The sequence below is a fragment of the Aquarana catesbeiana genome, linkage group LG03 (genome assembly GCF_042186555.1).
Source record: "Aquarana catesbeiana isolate 2022-GZ linkage group LG03, ASM4218655v1, whole genome shotgun sequence".
Classification (NCBI taxonomy): domain Eukaryota; kingdom Metazoa; phylum Chordata; class Amphibia; order Anura; family Ranidae; genus Aquarana; species Aquarana catesbeiana.
Window position 1 is genome coordinate 543,518,251 of NC_133326.1, and position 18,809 is coordinate 543,537,059.

General features: G+C 41.4%; 1 protein-coding gene across 2 annotated transcripts in view; it reads right to left on the minus strand.

Moving 5' to 3' along the window:
• Positions 1 to 2,390: 2,390 nt before the first annotated feature.
• The window catches only part of KRAS (KRAS proto-oncogene, GTPase), a 47,187-nt gene continuing 30,768 nt past the window's right edge, over positions 2,391 to 18,809 (minus strand). The window contains exons 4-6 of one of the 2 annotated variants that reach the window (XM_073621464.1): positions 17,150 to 17,309; positions 10,525 to 10,647; positions 8,695 to 8,827 (exon numbers count right to left, since the gene is read on the minus strand). In XM_073621464.1, coding sequence (XP_073477565.1) covers positions 10,528 to 10,647; positions 17,150 to 17,309 — 280 coding nt within the window. In that variant the 3' untranslated portion in view covers positions 8,695 to 8,827; positions 10,525 to 10,527. Of the gene's footprint in view, positions 8,828 to 10,524; positions 10,648 to 17,149; positions 17,310 to 18,809 lie in introns of both variants that reach the window. The other variant, XM_073621465.1, reaches the window with a different exon arrangement.

Genomic DNA, 18,809 nt, shown 5'->3' on the forward strand with positions numbered 1-18,809 from the left:
TATTTTCCTCAAAATTCTACAAACAATACCCTATAATGACATGAAGTTTGTTTTATTTATTTTTTTTATAAATTTGCAAAGATTTCAAATACAAATAAAATCACATGTATTTACAGCCCTTTGTCATGACACTCAAAACGGAGCTCAGGTGCATCCCATTTCCACTGATCATCCTTAAGAGGTTTCTACAACATGGAGTCCACTTGTGATTAAATTCAGTTGATTAGACATGATTTTGAAAGACACACACACCGGTCTATAATATATTCCAAAGTTAACAGACCATGTCAGAGCTCAAACCAAGCCATGAAGTCCAAGAAATTGTCTGTAGACCCGATACAGAATTGCATCGAGGCCAAGATCTGGGGAAGGGTACAGAAAAATGTCTGCAGCATTGAAGGTCCCAATGAGCACAGTGGCCTCCATCATCCTTAAATGTAAGATGTTTGGAACCACCAGGACTCTTCCTAGAGCAAGCCGGCCAGCCAAACAGTGATCAGGGGAGAAGGGTCTTAGTCAGGGAGGTGACCAAGAACCTGATGGTCACTCTGACAGAGCTCCAGCATTTCTCTGTGGCGAGAGGAGAACCTTCCAGAGGAACAACCATCTCTGCAGCACTCCACCAATCAGGCCTGTATGGTAGAGTGGCCAGATGGAAGCCACTCCTTAGTAAAAGGCACATGACAGCACTCCTGGAATTCATCAAAAAGCACCTGAAGGACTCAGACCACGAGAAACAAAATTCTCTGGTCTGATGAAACAAAAGATTGAACTCTTTCACCTGAATGGCAAGTGTCATGTCTGGAGGAAACCAGGCACTGCTCATCAGTGAGCCAATACCATCCCTACATTGAAGCATGGTGGTGGCAGAGTCATGCTGTGGGGAGGTTTACCAGCAGCAGGAACTGGGAGACTAGTCAGGATCAAGGGAACAATGAATGCAGCACTGTACAGAGACATCCTTGATGAAAACCTGCTTCTGAGCGCTCTGGACCTCATACTAGGGTGAAGGTTCATCTTCCAACAGGACCAACAACCCTAAGCACACAGCCAAGATAACAAAGCAGTGGCTACAGGACAACTCTGTGAATGTCCATGAGTGGCCCAGCCAGAACCTAGATTTGAACATCTGGAGAGATCTGAAAATGGCTGTGCACTGACACTCACCATCCAACCTGATGGTGTTTGAGAGGTCCTACAAAGAAGAATGGGAGAAACTGCCCAGAATAGGTGTGCCAAGCTTGTAGCATCATACTAAAAACCTTTTCAGGCCAATTGGTGCCACAAGGTGCTTCAACAAAGTATTGAGCAAAGGCTGTGAATACTTATGTACATGTGATTTTTTTCTTCAAGAAATTTGCAAAGATTTCAAATCAAACTTCTTCCATGTTGTCATTATGGGGTATTGTTTGTAGAATTTTAAAGTAAAATAATGAATTTAATCTATTTTGGAATAAAGCTGTAACATAAAATGTGGAAATGCAGATGCACTTTACACTGCAGCCGTCACAAGAGAAGCAACTGCATGGTGGGGTTTGGGGAGAAGCATGAGCAACATTTATCTTTTGGCATTCCTAGTATAAAACAGGAATGCTATCTGGGCTGTTCATGCACATTACACTTTAGGCCCCTTTCAGAAGGCATAACGTAATCTGCTTGCGCATCGGTGGATTGCTCCGCTGATCCGATGAGCAGACAGATGACAGGTCCATGCCTGCTCTGCTGTGCAGAGCAGACAGACAGTTCCACTCTCCTCTATGGGAAAACCGGATGGAAATAGACCACCTGTCCGATGCCATCCAATCTGCTGGACAGATGAAAATAGGACCAACATCCATCTGGTTTTGGCAGAGAGGATCAGATCAAATGGCAGCAGGTGTTAGCGGACATGTGTCCGACAGCCACCGCTTCATATAAGAGACTGCAGGGTCTGCTCAGGTCCATCTGAAAAACTGACAGGCGGACCAATCAGGCAGCCCATACTCCTGCAAAAACTTGCCAATCATGGAAGGCTTTAGAGCAACTTTGAACCATTTACACTACTATAGGGTGAGGTGAACTGTTGTGTGAGGGGGAACCTGTAAATAAGCCTACTAATCCAACTAGACTTAATCGAAACAGGATACCAGCGACCAATGGAGGTACATTGTTTTCAGTTTGTCAACTATCTTAAACAGGCATTGTGCAGCCCCACAAAGTAGAACATCATGTATAATGAGCAAATATGGCTGTCCCCATCTACTAAATATAGTTAAGAATTATAGATCATAAGAGCCATTAGGACAGTATGTTGTTCCCTACAAAGTCCAGAACTATTTTCAACTGGACCTGCATAACACAGGAAGTGGAGAGGAGGAGAAAAAAAAAAAAAAAAAGTGAGTCACACTGAATAGTTTGAGATTTTGTTTATGATAAAAGGGTGATTAATTCTCATTATAAACATACATCGTTACAGTCACCAGGTCATTACATTACAATAAATAGGTGCATTACAGTAAAAAAAAAAACCTAAATTACTTGCACTGAGACATTACTATAAAAATACTAAAAATGGAATTGAAAAACAGTGGTCATTTTTATTCTGTAGTTAAATTGTGTCATGTGGTCGGTGCAACCACCATCTATGAAACAGACTTGGAAATAAAATAAGAAGCACAAATGTACAAAATGTGCATGTTTTTACAAAAGTAGTTCAAATACATTCCAGGTAAACAAAGTCTATTTTCTCCATTCACACACACACGAGGAAGGAGTGTGAGGCATGGCAAGTGGAAAATGAACACAGTAAGACCTTGGATAAGGGAAGATGAGGGTCATTATACAAATTAGGTCTGCCAGGCTCAGGCTACTGAACACCCTGAATATCAAACTTTAGTATAAAATTGGTTTCTGATCTTGAAAGGATTGGCAATGGATCCCATTGGTGTGTCTTAACTGTTAAGTTGCTTAAAAAAAAAAAAAAAAAAAAAAAAAAAAAAAAAAAAATTTCTCTCGATTGGCTCCAAATGCATGTAAAAAGGACACCGCTTGAAGCAAACAAAGAGCAACAGAGCAAGGTCATCTTGGAGTCTTCAAACCATATATGACATAGTCTGCCTTCTATGTTGGTGGAATAAGTTAGGCTGGGTTTCCCCACATTCACTTCGCATGACAGGAGATTGTGACAGTCTCTCTATAGAGCCGGTTCACATATCTCTGTTGCGGCTGTGGAGCGGCTTGCACTGTGCGTCTTTGGCTCAGTTTCAGGGCTGAATTCAGGCAAAAATTCAGCCCAGATTCATCCCTGAAACGGAGAACAGGGACACACAGGACCCCTGCTGCAAGCCGCATCCATCGGAGGTGTGAACCCAGCCTCATTTGGCTATCAAAACTAAGCCAAGTAAGACTGGGAAGAAGCTAGAGCCTTTTGGAAGAGGATGCTTTACGTGACTTATTTTCCCTTGCTCCTAGCAATTTTTTCCCTTACGTGTACACTGGCCATGTAATGATCAGTGCACTATACACTAGTAGGATCTGTAAAAATGCAGAGGATAGAGCTAGGTTCCTAAATGATGTAATCCCAACGTGCATGCACAGGGGTTAGGTCATCAATGATCACCTAACTACGAAAGAAACCTAGGAGAGAATATGGCAGCAGCAGGAGGAAAGTCTGCCATAATATGCAATTATAGCATATTATGGGAAGAGATGCTTACCCTTGGCCACACTACAGTCCCACGTTATGAACCCATTTACATACATATTGCAGCTAGATGCACATTTTACTATGGAGGTACCATAACATTCATATAGCTCCCCGATGCAGCTAGCTAGAAGATTCAATAAAGCTGCTGTGCCACTCTTCAGGTGTAATTCCCCTTGGTATTGTGTTGCAGCAAATTCATGAAGCATCTGCAACACTTTGGATGTTGACTGCAACTTATGTTCCATATTCAGGTAGTTCCAAAATGTGCCACTTTTGCATTGTGGTGCAATGCCCACGCCAAATTCAAAATAAAATACCAACAGTTCGTAGCTTACAAAAGTGGAGCCATTTAAGATAAACGATTTGCGTATAGAGAGACTCTGGCACAGGCAGATTTTGCAGAAGTGTCTCACATGCCTGTCTAAAAGTGACACAGCATGAGCCAAATTCAAGTACAAGTTCTAGACCGGTATATGAATTTGGTGATTTGGTGCATGCTGTGCCACTTTTAGAATGCATGCGAGACCCTTCGCAAAATCTGTCTGCTCCAATCTTTAGGAATTCCAGGGAATGCGCTTTGGAATTATGAGGCAAAGTTACTAGCATTGGAGCAGTCAGAATCTGGATCAACTACTTTCCATTTTCAAAGCTTAACTGATGCTAGAATCTGATTGTAGCAGACAGAAGCTGGAGCAGCTGTGTACAGTAACATTTTATTAAAAAAAATTACCCCCCCAAATGTGTTAGGTCAAAGACAAAAAGGTATTCACACAGTTTCTGGCACAACAGGTTTTTTTTTGCAATGACATTTGCTTTATAGTACTTGCATGGTATTTTGTGGGTTGCATTTATTTAGAATGATGAGCTGCCAATACACAGCAATGGACCAGAAAAAAAAAAAAAAAAAAAAAAAAGTCAATGGCCTATGGGTGTATTGACATTTGCTGTAGTTGTGCACAGGGATGCTAGTCTGAATTAATGGTTTTGACCTCAGTGGATCAGTATACAGCCAGCCTACATGTGCTTCCTTTCCAAGAAAAAAAAAAAAAATTCCCAAACCAAGTATGGCTTTCATGATGACTTTGTAGCCAATACTCCTTTGCCTCTGTCACTTTCGCTGAAAAGCCTCATTTAGACCAGACCAAACTGGGCAGCAGGAAAAGCCACTCCTAATACAGAGGTGGCACTGTTCAAAAAGCTAACTGGATGGCAAGTGGAGAGGACAGACACACACACACACACACACACACACACACACACACACACACCTCTACAAACCGGTCACAATAGTACTGAGGTAGTCCTGGATTACCAGCTACATGTGAGTAGCCCAAGCTTTGCAAGGAAGAATTTCATTTATATTTAAAAAAAAAAAAAAAAAAAACCCCCACAAAAAAAAAAAAAAAAAAAACACACCAGAGTCATTACTTCCATTTAGGCTCCACAAACATTGCATTTTCCCTCTGTATTGCCAGCACTGAGGCGTTTTGTGGGATGGGACCATTTAAGAATCAGAGCAAAAAAAGTACACACATACTAGCATCTCACAACTCTCGGATACAGCCTCTACCAGGATGGCTGCGACTTGGCTCAGACTACTGAATGTGTCCCAATGGCACCTCCCCAGGCATCACAAGGAGATCTCTGGGTGTCAATCATTCATGAATACTTGGGGAAGAGGATTATAAAAATTGAACACCATCCTGGTACTCTGAACACAGATGAAATGCCTGCATGGTTGCGCTAGCCAAAAGGCAAAAGAACACTCAATCATCCAACCTTCCAACAGAAAACTGTAGCAAGATGTGCACCTTGAAAAATGCTTAAGTTCAGCTTAGATTTAAAGGGTGGTCACTATGCCCAGGTATACAAGGTGAAGAGATATATTCCATTTAACTGATTCAGAAAAATAAATATGTAATGCTTTACCACCTCGGTCCAGATTACAGCTGGAGATGGTAAGCGTGTTTGATTTATTCTGCTGAATACTTGTATCAGCCATGAACTTTGGCCATTCAGATTTATAGCGTCAGCCCTAGTACAGCTGATAGCCAATTGCTCGCCCTCTACCTCCTCCATTCACAAAGTTTATTTATTTATTTTTTTTTTTTAATAGGTTTTCACTGATGCAAGGCATTCTGTAAAAAAAAAAAAAAAATGATGAAGAGCCCACGGTTTACACACCCTGTATTCATCAAAAGGAACAAAAAAGATGCCTTGTAAATGGATGTGCAGAGCAAGCAACCCTCTACCATCACGTTACTAGAGCAAGAACTGTTAGTCTGAGCTACCAAAGCACATGGCCGATTTTAATTCTGCCAGATGTTAATATTTAGTAGCCCCAGCCACCATGTGGACATCTCTGGGCCAAAATCACAATGAAAAAAAATACTCTGTAGTTTTGCAAAAAAAAAAAAAAAACCCACCACACACACCTTCAATGAGTTTATAGATAGGTCTATGTTAAAGAGATTATTAAACCCTGTTTAGGCACTTTCAGTAACTGATTTAATCCTTTACTGACAGTGCTGCTTCTTATGTCTTAACCATTGCCTATGTTCCACGTTAAGCTGGTGCCATGACAGCCAACCCAGGCTTCTAGTTTCAGGATGGCTCCTTTCTCCTTCAGCATTGCCCCACACTTGCATGCAGGGACTAGAGTTGTGTCTCCTTACACTGTCAATAGAAACACAGCCCTGTAACCTAGGATGTCAAGGCTCTCTCCTGCTCCTTCCCCTAAATTGGCTAAAGCTTTGTAAACATGGGCAAAAAGTTAAAAAAAAAAAAAAAAAAAAAGAAGAATCCTGAATTCAGAAGTTCCGGCTGCAGCAGCCAACTTCAGCCCATATGTACTGCCGTCTGTTCTACAGAGATTGGTCTCACCTGGCTTCTGTTAAATGGGCATGCTGGGAAAGCCAGCATCTAACCCACATCCAATCAGCACTGGCAGCCAATGGCTAGTCCCTGTCAGAACACAGAGGCAGAGCACCACACCAACATATTACATTAGTAAAGAGGATGTCAAGTTTTTTTTTTTCAGCGAGCTGGGACCAAACAAAAATAATTCTAGTGTGTACCAGTCTTTAGACTGCACTTCCCACTTTTTCCTGTGAAAATCAAAATTTCAGGGAAGCAGAACAGAGCAGCATTAAAAATTGTTAACTGCAAGTGCAGGGGTAACAATTTTTTTTTCTGGGGAATGTTTGATTGTGCTCAATAGGTTAAGCTAAAAATGTTGAGGGTTTAGTACTACTTTAATAGTGGAGTTTTGCAATTCCCTGCACAGCAGGACTGATTGTTTTGCAGTGTTGCCTCTACTTCAGGCTCTCAGGCACCTGTTGCTTCATCATCCAATCACAAGCTGGTCCAAAACCAGATTGCATTGCTTAACTGCAGCATAGTCAACAGGGAAGTCCAGAACTCAAGCGTGCTGTTTAACAGATGTCCCTCTTTGGCTGAATAGTTTTGCAAATTATTCTTTTAATAGTCTGCATTGAAATTGAAGTGTCCCCATTTTGTTCTTTGCTCTGACGAGGTGAAATATATTACCAAAAGGCGGGAAGCAATATCTAACCCAAGTGCTTGTAACCTAGCATCTTGTTCTCACATTGTACCAAGTACGGCTACTTCCTACCACTTCTGGATGAAAATAATCTGCAATGATGGAAAGATTGCAGGGAGCCAAACAGAACCTGCATCCAATCAAGCAGTTGTAGGCACTCTTCAGGTATCCTGACAGGCACTGGAGCTGGCTGTTAGGATACAATAGCTGGCAGGGGAGATTGGTCCATCTGTGCCATTTAACATGGATTGAGGAAGCCAATTTTGTTCAGCCCACAGGCAGAACGAAAAAGGAAACTTAAGCCAACATTAAGTCCAAACCACTAAAATTGCAGTTCGGTTTCACTGCAAGTCACCCTAGACCTCATGGTGGACCATTAAGCCCAAGGAGAGCTGATTTCACTCTGCTTCACATACACAGGACCAAGCCCTTTTGGAAACTGAGCTGTACATGTTTGTGGTGAAGGAGTTTTTCCATGTGTAGAACACCCCAAAATTCTGCCAGTCATGAGAAAGGTCTTAGACCATAAAATAGCTCAAGTTGAAATAAATGCAACATTACTGACAAGCATTGCTAGCAGATGCAGAATGAGAAGTCATGTCATTAGATTTCCTGAATCTCCTCCAGGTACCATTGAATTGCCTCAACTTGTAATCAAATGGTTTGTCTAGACCTTCCAGCAAAGCTGGTTCATTATTGGAAAACGTGCCAGAGTTATTTTCTTTATTTTGGCTAAAAATATGCTGAAATTACTTTAGTCTAACATAACATTGTCCCAATCATGGGGGGGGGGGTTGAGGGGAAAAAAAAAAAAAAAAAAAAAAAAAAAAAAAAAAAAAAAAAAAGTCCAACCTTCCAGGAACACAAAAGATTTTTCACCTCCAATTTGGTGAACATGTAATGCACAAACCACATAGCTTCAAAGACGGCTGTTAGCACCATTTTGTCACATTGTGGGTAGAAGGTTTTAGCTGAGCTGGTTAAGTTGCATTGAAAGCTCTCAAAAAGAGTTCAGGAGAAGTTGTAGGGATGTGGCTTTAAAAAGTATATCTAGTGAAGTTACCAGTGGCTGGAGTATCCGCTGGGGCTGATATGCCTCCATCTAGTGGTACAGCTGTTCATGGGGAGGGAAAAAAAAAAAAAAAAAAAAAAGTGCCAGGAAAGTCAATCCTTAGTTTTGCGTGCCTTAGTCATGCAGTAGGGTTTTCAAGAAGGGAAAGTGGCAAGACAACAGGATGTGGAGATCGAACGGCGCACATCATGAAACATCGATTGCTACATGCACAAAAGCCGGCTCCAGGAGTCTCACAGGCGCTTCCACCACAAAAGTACTGGCACAAGAGGCAGAGATGCAAACAGTTAAGCAGTAGCCACAAGTCCCATAAGATAAAACCAGAAAAAATAAAAACAAATGCTAATAATTTAGTGTAAAATGTACAATAGGATTCGCCTCTGGCATGTATTCACAGAATGACGCACTTTGACTTGGACTTTTTCTTCTTCTTTTTGCCCTCCTTGCTCATCTTCTCTTTGTGCTTTCGGATTTCTCGTACTAAAGTGTAAAAAGCATCATCCACTCCCTAGGAGGAAAGGAAAGAAAGTTAAAATATGAAAGAAAAAAAAAAAAAAAAAAAAAAAAAAAAAAATTTAAAGAGTTTTGCTTGAGTAGGGAAAGGTTAAATCTCCCTCAATTTGCTTGTTCATTAAGCAACCTATCCAATTGCAAGACATTTTCCTTAACCTGTCTTGTAACATGCAGGAAACCTCAAAGTAAGGACATTTTACCTCCCACACAGTTCTAACTGAAATAGGTGTCCCCATTGGAAAACTTCCCTTGTAAATATGTTTTGGTGATAACTCAAATTTCCCCTCACCCCAAAACATACTTTCAATAACAGTGACAAACGGGCACTATGAGGAAAACCCCAAGAAGGCAAAAAAAAAAAAAAAAAAAAAAAAAAAAAAAAAACTTTGCTTTATGCATACTTTACCCCATTTTGAGAAGAAATGTTGAAGTGGCTGTTGTCTGAAAATGCTAGTTGCCCAACTATCAAGCTGATCCCACAACAGTTTACAGCAAGTGCAGCCCTAAAATCTTGGACTCCATTCTCTGGAGAGCAATTTAAAGCACAGAAGTCACAAAAACAATGTTTGTCAGAAGGCTACCCACAGTTGCAGCACCCATAGTCTACCATGATCTGCATACTGTTCTGCTATTCATGTGGTCCAGGCACCCCTTGACCTCCATGAAATCAACACTGTTTAAATGCCATAGGACCTGGTCCAAGACTTGCCCCAGCCTGTGACTGGGCAAAAGGAGCAACAGGGTACTACTGAGGTCAACACCCTAGTTTTTCCCCCTCCAAGAAAGTTCAGCTTTAAAAGAATGTACAAAGTTTGTATTTCCTACCACCAGTGACAAGTTCACCAGGGGGATCCAAAGGATGGATATATCATGGTCCACACACCTACACTCAGAAGTGCATAGAAGGAAGTGACTTCAGGACACTATACTCTATTACAAGGCATTGTGGGACATTTTAACCCCCCCCCCCCCCCCCCCCCAAAAAAAGTGGGAGGAATATAAACTTAGTGCGTTTGCAGAGCGTTACCATAGAAATGAAATGGGAGGTGCTGAAAGACTTGAACTGCTCCATACTTGGCACAAGGCTTCCATTTTTAAAGCAAAGCGACGGCAACGCTTCACGTTTTGATAATGTGAACAGCACAATGTGCTGTCCATGGTATCATTTACATAAGCGTTTGAGGAGCGCTAAAAATGCCCCTCAAAAGCTTGCTTTCAATGCCAGTGTGAACTTGGCCTCAACCTTCCATCCAAAACTATGAGGGCCAGTTCACATGGAAAGTAGGTCATATGGTTTCCAATGGCAGTTCACACTAGTGCAGACTGTGGGGTTGAACAAAAACACATCAAAAACACACTGGACCCCGCCCCCCCCAGTGCAGTGAAAAAACCCGGCATCTGTAATACATCCGGAAACAAAACAAAAACTCGCATGCAGAAACACATTGGAGTGTGCGTTTGAAGTGAACCAGCCCTAACACTGAGATGGTTATTGTATGGTGCCATTAAACTTAGCCCTGTGTTGCGTTTTGAGCAATCAGTTTAATAACGGATTTAGCAGCCCTATTTAAAAAGTGGGAGCTCTCTCAGCCGTTTGGTCTGATAATCGAGGCATTCAACAATACTGACTGGGGTGTCCAAACGCTGATCACACAAAGAATGCTTCAAGACACATCTGCAATCGGCACTTACCAATCACATGACACGGCACTTTTTAATTCTCACACAGCCGGGGGTCTTCTCCTCTTTGCTCAGTTTTTTCAATCTGTACTGGCGGATCTCTCTCACCAATGTATAAAAGGCATCCTCCACTCTCTGCATTGTAAAACACAACCCCCTTTAAAAAATACTGGGACAGTGATAAGACTAAAAAAGTGGGACCACTGTGATGGATCCGATAAAGAGATCACAAAGGATCTCTACAACAGTAATAAAAAGAAACTGCTGGAGTAATATTATATTGTTTTAGTGCAGTAACAACGTAAACTGTATTTGTTAGGTCTGTACATGGAACAGGCATGTGCAGGTTTTGCTTGTAGCAGTGTTGACTGCCTAATTCGTGCTGCTTAAAGCCCTACTGCAGAATACACAGACCCCACACGGTCGACACATTCCACAAGACGGGTCTTGTTTCTTTGTACAAACTTACATGTACAAAAAGGGACAGCCAAGTTAGGACATGCGGACAGGACTTTGCATTAGGACTGCTCTCTCTCACTGGAAGTTGAACAGTCCTGGTCAGACCATCTAAGGACGGGCTATATGGCTAAAAGCTTCCAAAGCAAGTTGCATCTCTTTAATGTTTCAGTAGCTCCCTAAAGTTGCGCTCTATAGAAACTGCTAAATACAAGGAGCCATTTTATAAGAATTTTTCTCCATTCAGTCCCAAAATTTATACAGCTCTGTAACAAAACAGTCTGTCTGGCAAAAGACTTGATTTTTCTCTATAGCAATTTAGTAGGCACTTGCAGGTCTTGACCTCCCCAGACAAATGCCCTCATCTGTCACTAGTCTCCAGCAGGATGCTTGTTAGTACTGCATCACTAGGATTGGCTCCTTATGCTACCCCTCTCCTCTCTCTCTCCTTCCACTTCATTATCTTGCTAACACATTTGCACTGTTCGAAAAGGCATGCCATGGAATTTCTCTTAAAAAAAGCAGACAAGGCTACCAGACAATGAACACTGTACATGCAAACAAGACAGACTAATACGGTTTACAATGTAAATTATCAACCTGCCAAAGCACTTACAAATTTACCATTTTAAAGAATATATTTAGAATTAGAAAGAAGTTCAGATTCTTGTTTTATACACATTTAGATCAGGTTGCTCAACTTAAACTATAGGTTTTGTCTCACCAGCAAATATAAAATTGTAAAATTCAGTTCTAACAAGTCGAACAGCTATTTTTTTTTCTTTTTTCAGAAAGTCTACAGCAGCGTAAAAAGGGAAAAAACAAAACAAAAAAAAGCTGTACTCCACTCAGATTAGACAGGAAATTCAGAATCGTGGAGAGAGATGGCAGGATTACTGTAAATTAAGATGTCCATCAGATTAAAAAAGGAAAATCACACAAAGGCAAACTTGCAGATTTAAAAAAAATTGATTGTTCCATTTTTACAGAGAAGTCAGGAATGTTTTATCAATGCAGAGAGGAGGAGGAGGAGAAGAAGAGACCAACACCAAAGATCAGACCTTCCCGGGAAACGTGGGAATTTTTAAACCCTTGATTCACTTTGCACAAAAAGGTTGTTTGGTTCGAGACTTGGCTGGCCATACATTTATACAATATTTTGTACAATTTCCCCCCTTTAGATTTACCAAAACCATATAGAGATTAAACACACTTTCAATTAGTAGGCAAATCAGGCAGGCCCTTGCACTACATAGTTGAAGTTAAATCTAAAGAAAACTGGATAATGTATAGCCAGTTTATTAAGAATAGTGTGTAAGCTGTTCCAATGTCATTTTTCTTTTTAACATAATCAAACATCTTTAGCGTCTTTTGTTAATGTTACCCAACAGAACAGGCTTTCCACTTTACATTTAAAGTCACACTTTAGAAGTATTTCCACTTTTGCAGCCAAATTTGGAAAAAACAAAAACAAAAAACCCCACACACATTCATTGTGTTCCCATTTAGACAGCATACCTAATATTGCTTACCTTTCTGGTTGTTTCTTTGGAGCAGAATTATACAGGTGACTCTATAGTCAGCTTCTATTAGTCAGAATAAGCCAGCCCCATTCACACTTAAGCATATTATCAGCTTGGTTTCCCTACCCCTGAATACACTCATATGCAGAATTTCATTCCAACCATCCCTGTTCCCCCAAAAAGTCAATGGGAATGCTTTAACCACTTAAGGACTAGCCTCGTTTTGGAATCTAGGTATTTTCTAGCAAAAAAAACTGTTTTAAACATTTAAATTACTTAGAACCCCCAAACATTATAGTTTGTTTTTTCTAACACCCTAGAGAATAAAATGGCGGTCATTGCAATACTTTTTTTCACACCGTATTTGCACAGCAGTCTTACAAGAGCACTTTTGGGAAAAAAAAAAAAAAAAAAAAAAAAAAAAAATGCACTTTGAATAAAGATATATTGAGAAAGATAAATGTTACGCCAAGTAAATTGATACCAAACATGTCACGCTTCAAAATTGCACCCGCTCGTGGAATGGCGTCAAACTTTTACCCTCAAAAATCTCCATAGGCGAGGTTTAAAAAAAAAAAAAAAAAAAAAAAAAAAAATTCTACAGATTGCATGTTAGAGAAGGTCTAGGGCTAGAATTCTTGCTCTCGCTCTACCGATCGCGACGATACCTCGCATGTGTGGTTTGACCACAGTTTTCATATGGGGGCGCTACTCATGTATGTGGTCGATTGTGTGTGAGCTAGTCGGGGCACGTTAAAGCGGGGGTCCACCTATCTTTTTTTTTGAGTTCATTCACAAACTTTGCTTCTCAGCATTACATACTCACATTGTGTGTAATATGTCCGCCTGTGTCAGATTTCGTCGGAAAGAATAACTTATATTATTCACTGCAGGCGGTTTCCATCTTCATTGTGGGCATTTGAAGCCCACAAGCATTTCCTGGATGTGGTGAATGCTGTGCTCCCAGCATTCACCGCTCGTTCCCACACATGCTCAGTGGCATCCTGGGAAGCCTGAGACTAGCTCCCAGGAGTCTGGGAGAGGCTATAAACACGCCTACTCCCACGGGAGGAGAACCAGGAAGTGCAAAGAAGAATAGAAAAATAAAAGGTAATTACGGCGATTTAAATTTTTTTAAACGGCATGTCAGCATCTAGGCAACGAAGAGAATACATACAGATATTGTTCAAAATTTGGGTGGAACCCCGCTTTAAATTTTTTAAAATATTAAAATTAATTTGAAAAAAGTGCCTTTAAGACGTATGGGTGGAAGAAACTTCCTATAGTATGGAGACGGGTGGGGGCTATCCTCCCCTCGCTCGTCTCCATACACAGACACGGAAAGGTCCCGATCACCGCTTACCAGAGCCTTCGGTAGCGGCGGAGGGCGGTGGCACCACCAGTATTGTAAACAGAACCGCCAGCTCTAAATATGGATACCTCGGTTGTGGCAGCAACTGCTGCCGTTACCGAGATATCCATCTTCAAACTGCCGATGTACATCTACATGAGCCAGTCAGTAAGTGGTTTAACTTTTTGCATCCTGAAGAACTCCTCTCCTTGCCCCGCCCAGGAAACAAAGGTCTGATGCTTGATACGTGTGCACAAAGGTTTGTGAACTACATGGGGGGGGAAAAAAAAAAAAAACAAACACACACACACACACACTGTGCTGTTTTGGTGGGATAGCAGGGGTCTAAATAGACCCCTGACATCTCCTCAGAGAGAAAGGGACTAAGGACACAGATTCCCCAGTCCCTTACTTTGCAGCCTCAGCTGCACAAAAGATGAATGGACAGAGGGGAGCGGAGGTCGACACGGAGGACAGTCAGGGACTATGGGTGCGGCATTAGGAGCACCAATCTCCCTGTATAGATTTCAATAAAGCAGCTGAAAGCTGCGGGAGGGAGGAGGAGAAGCTGCTTTATTAAAAGCTATACAGGGAGATCGGTGCTTGTAACAGCCCCCACCAACACACTGATCATCCCCTGACTGCCCAGGTATCAGATTAGGCATCTGAGCATTTGCACAAATGCTCGGTACCGATACTAGTATCGGCGTAACCCTAGCCATTAGCATACAATGCAGAACCCAAGCCTTGATATGGTTAACCAATTATATCAAGTATGCACATCCAGTTTATACTGTGCTGCAAGATCTCATCAGTTGTAGACAGGGTTTATTATAGCAAACAGTACCACTTTAAGGAGGGGGCTGGGCAGTTGATAAATCAAGACACTTTAAATGCATTTCCTGTATTAAAAAGGTAGGAAAGGTCTTACTTTCTCCTTTTTCCACTCCATAAGGATTGAAGTTTGGATCCTCTTAAATTTTACTCTGGCTTTCTGAAAGGGTGCCTGTCCGATTTGACTTTATAAAACTTGAAAGGTCTGCCCTAAATTTTCCATGGTGGTAGAAATACTATTTCCTGGCACTGTTCGGAAGTTTTTTTTTTTTTCCAGACTTCTTGAAAATTATACACAGTTCTAGGTTTAGTCTTTTTTTTTTTTTTAAACGTGAGAGTTTACCAATACATTTACATATATATGTGCAGTATTGGATTTGTGTTCATAGAACTTGGAGCTGTATAGTATTGGTGTGAATTTCCGACCGCAATCTTTATTTCTTTAGCTTTTTTTTTTTTTTTTAAAACATATGACATTCTGTTTTGAGCACAAGGTAATCCTGATAAGACTGCACAAGTAGGATATGTTATCAGAGCTGGGGAAACCTTTGTACTGAACACACGGGAGTAAAGGTGGACAGAGCCTGAACAGTGTGGGAGTCTTAAACTTATAAGGCAGTTAAACTTAAGATAATATTCTTCATCTCATCAGAAAAGACTAAACAAGCTGTAAAAGAAAAAAAAAAAAAAAGACTTTCAATAGGCAGGAGGGGATGTGTAGGCAGCTTGTACAGTAATGCTACTGTAAGAATTACTGCCAGACACAGGATGGTCTATGAATTGAAGTTGTATTTATGGTTTCCTTCTTATAAATCACCAGATAACAGATTGCTCACTGGATCAGGTGCCAATTAGGCTGCCACTGCTGACCTGATTCTAAAAAGGTTAGTTGTCTGTAATGCCAACTGCCTGGCTCTAATACACTGAACAGGTAGAGCCGGTTCACGCTGAGGCAGCACGCTGAGGCAGCACGACTGCCTCAGGTGACCTGCACACGACAGCAGCAGCGACTTGCAAAATGACTTCTATATAGAAGTCAATGCAAGTCGCCCCCAAAGTAGTACAGGAACCTTTTTCCAAGTCGAAACGACTTGAGTCACTCCTACTCAGAGGGGAATATTTGTCATTCCTGGACAAGAAGCCATCTTCCTACTAGATCTAGGGAAAAGCAAGACTAAGCAATAGGACTAAACTACCAGGGGGAAAAAAAAAAAAAAAAAAAGTCACACTTTTTGCATAGTTACACTAGTCCAGCTTGGACCAAAGTAAGCAAATTCCATACCTGTTGGACAGATGTGATCACCACCAACTGCTGCATCCTATGCTGAGAAGTTACCTGCTGTGTTGGCGGAACTCAGCAATAGTGTCATTCACAGAATGCTTTGCATTTCTCAATGAATGGAAGGCATTCTCCAACTAGACAAAAATGGAGATTGTGTTGTCATTGCACTACCTCGCCCCTTTGTCCAATCTAGAATTTCTTGCATTTTTAAATGCAAGGCATTTTGTGAATGTTGCCTGTGCCAAGTTAGCCCCCTTGGCTAGTATGCAGCAGAGCAGCCGCTGGGCACAGGACCCAGAAGACAGTGGCAATCACTGTACTAGCTGTTCCTACCACAGCAATTCTCTGCTTCCACATGTATGGCAGATGCATACTTAAAAAAGGGTTGTAAAAGGCACAAGTTTTTTTTTTATATATATATCTTAATGCATTAAGATAAAAATGCCTTGTGAATAGCAGCCACCCCAGCACCCCATCTCTCCCCAGTGATGTCCACGAATGTCTAAGCCATCTGAGACACTGATTAGCTGAGACACAGCAGTGGCGCCATTGGTTGACAGCTGCAGGAGCAAAAGTCAGTCAGCCAACCAGGTGAGAGAGGGGGCCAGGCTCTGTGTCTGAATGTAAACACAGAGCTCTGCTAGCTGTGGGGGCACTCTATAGGGAGGGGCCTGGAGCAGCAAAGAGGGACCCGATAAGAGGATAATCCAGGCTGCTCTGTGCAAAACCAACTGCACAGGAGGTGGCAAATATAACTTTTTTCTTAACAAAAAATGATAGATAGATTTTTCTTTACAATATCACTTTAAACTGTTGCAAGCTGGACCATCGTTAACCACGCAATATCATCCGTACCTAAAGTTCAGCTTTAAATGTACCAATGTCTAACCCAAATTGTGTAGGCTTAATCAAATTAGGGGGAAAAAAATAAAAAAAAAAAAAAAACCAGCAAGACGTGTGTGCAAATTACACAAAGTTTTTGGAATTTGTCAGAAGCCAGCAAGTCTTTGAATGCATCCCTCCCCCCCCCCCCATTAATGGTTAAGAGAAGACGTCAAACTGGATTTAAAGCTTTAAAAAAAATAAATAAATAAAAAAGGAAGAATGGAGAATGACAGTTTACAGGCTTCTATTTAAACTGGCCAACACCCTGCATATTGTGAGGTCTCAGTGATCCATGCTGTACGTTACCTGTCTGGTTTTTGCAGATGTCTCAATAAAAGGAATTCCATAGCTCCGCGCCAAGTCCTGAGCTTGCTTGGTGTCTACCGTTCTAGAAGGTAAGTCACATTTGTTGCCGACTAAAACCATTGGTACGTCCTCTGAATCTTTTACTCTTTTTATCTGTTCTCTACAGGGAAAGCAGACAAAACAGTAATCGCAACCAATCTAAGGAGCTGAAAATTTTAGTATACTTAATATTCATCTGTTGTGCCTTGTAGGCTACTCGCTCAACACATTACATTGTACAGAAGATGAATAATAATAAAAAAAAAAAAAAAAAACAACAAACCAGTAATTTAAGAGTAAAATGCAAATCTTCACTTTCCTAAGTGATCCTCCAGGATGGTAGGCTCCACCTACCTAAAGGATTTACGCAGAGGTTAAAAGTTCCCCTTTGCTCCTGACCATCAGTTCTTGAATTTCCTGCATACCCGCAGGCATGTGCATAGTTACTTCCAGCTTGGTTTTTTACATGGTTCCCAGAAAGTTTGAGTTCCTCTACCTAAACCTAGCTCCTCTGCAGGCAAGGCAGCTCCTCTGCAGTTAAGGTTGAGTCAAAGGTAGTTCACCAGACATTAATGGGACTTAGGTAAGCTCTTCTGCCTTGCTGCACATACTTCCTTGCTGTAACTAGGGTCTTTTCTTGGTTGTAGTGTCAAGGTTGGGGCTTGTCTGAAGTCACTGACAACAGGTGTGAATGCTCTCATGGTAATAGATCTTTTTGGATTACCTGCCAGCTCATACTTTGGTCTGGGGTTGCCATGAATTAGGCCTGACCTGCCAAAATTTCAAATTTGGGTACCAAGCCCAAGAAGAGCTTGTCATAATTGTGGGTCCAGACTGTTCCTTTTGGAACAAATTGTGTCAGAAGTGTATTCAAAATTTAGTGAGGAATGCAACCTCACCCTTGCTCAAAAGATCTCACAGGAAGTCCCATGTTCCAATCTTAGATCAGTCCTAGAGGATTTCAAGCAGCCTTCAGACTGTGCTGCCACTGCCTCGTAACGAAGTGTAAGGGGGGGGGGGGGGGTGTCAGTAGTACTAATGGCTTCAAAAACTGATCAAAATGCCAGGGGGGGTGGGTTCGGAGCACTGTCTAACGATTCTGATCATAGGCCATCTATGTGATGGAGTACATTCAGGATAATCTTAGTAGGTTCAGAAGTCAAAATCAGATCCTTCTCTGTGCATTATTCCATTAAGAGTATTCTTACCAAGGAATGCAATGAGCATGATGGCAAAGCTGAGTTAAGGAAGAAGAAATTGGATTTCAGGTTAAATGCCCAAAGTTGGATGCCCCCCTTTCAAAGGTTTCAGGCTATAGGTAAACTGAAGAATCCACAGAATAAAAATATGGCAGGCCAGAGGTTCAGCATTTACACAATCCTGCCCTGCCTTGTAACTGGTCAGCAAGGCTGCTCATCACAATAGAGAGCCAACAGACCAAAGCTAAACTGTTCTACAAAAGGTTGATTCACACAAAGCATATGCCACAAACTACCAAACTGTTACAAGTAGAATTTACCTCCACTGAAAACAGATTATCCACCTGGTGGTCTGCCAGAAATCCAGTGAGCGATTAACAATGTTGCACTAAAATCCCATCAGCCCAGCTTAGTTTTCTCCT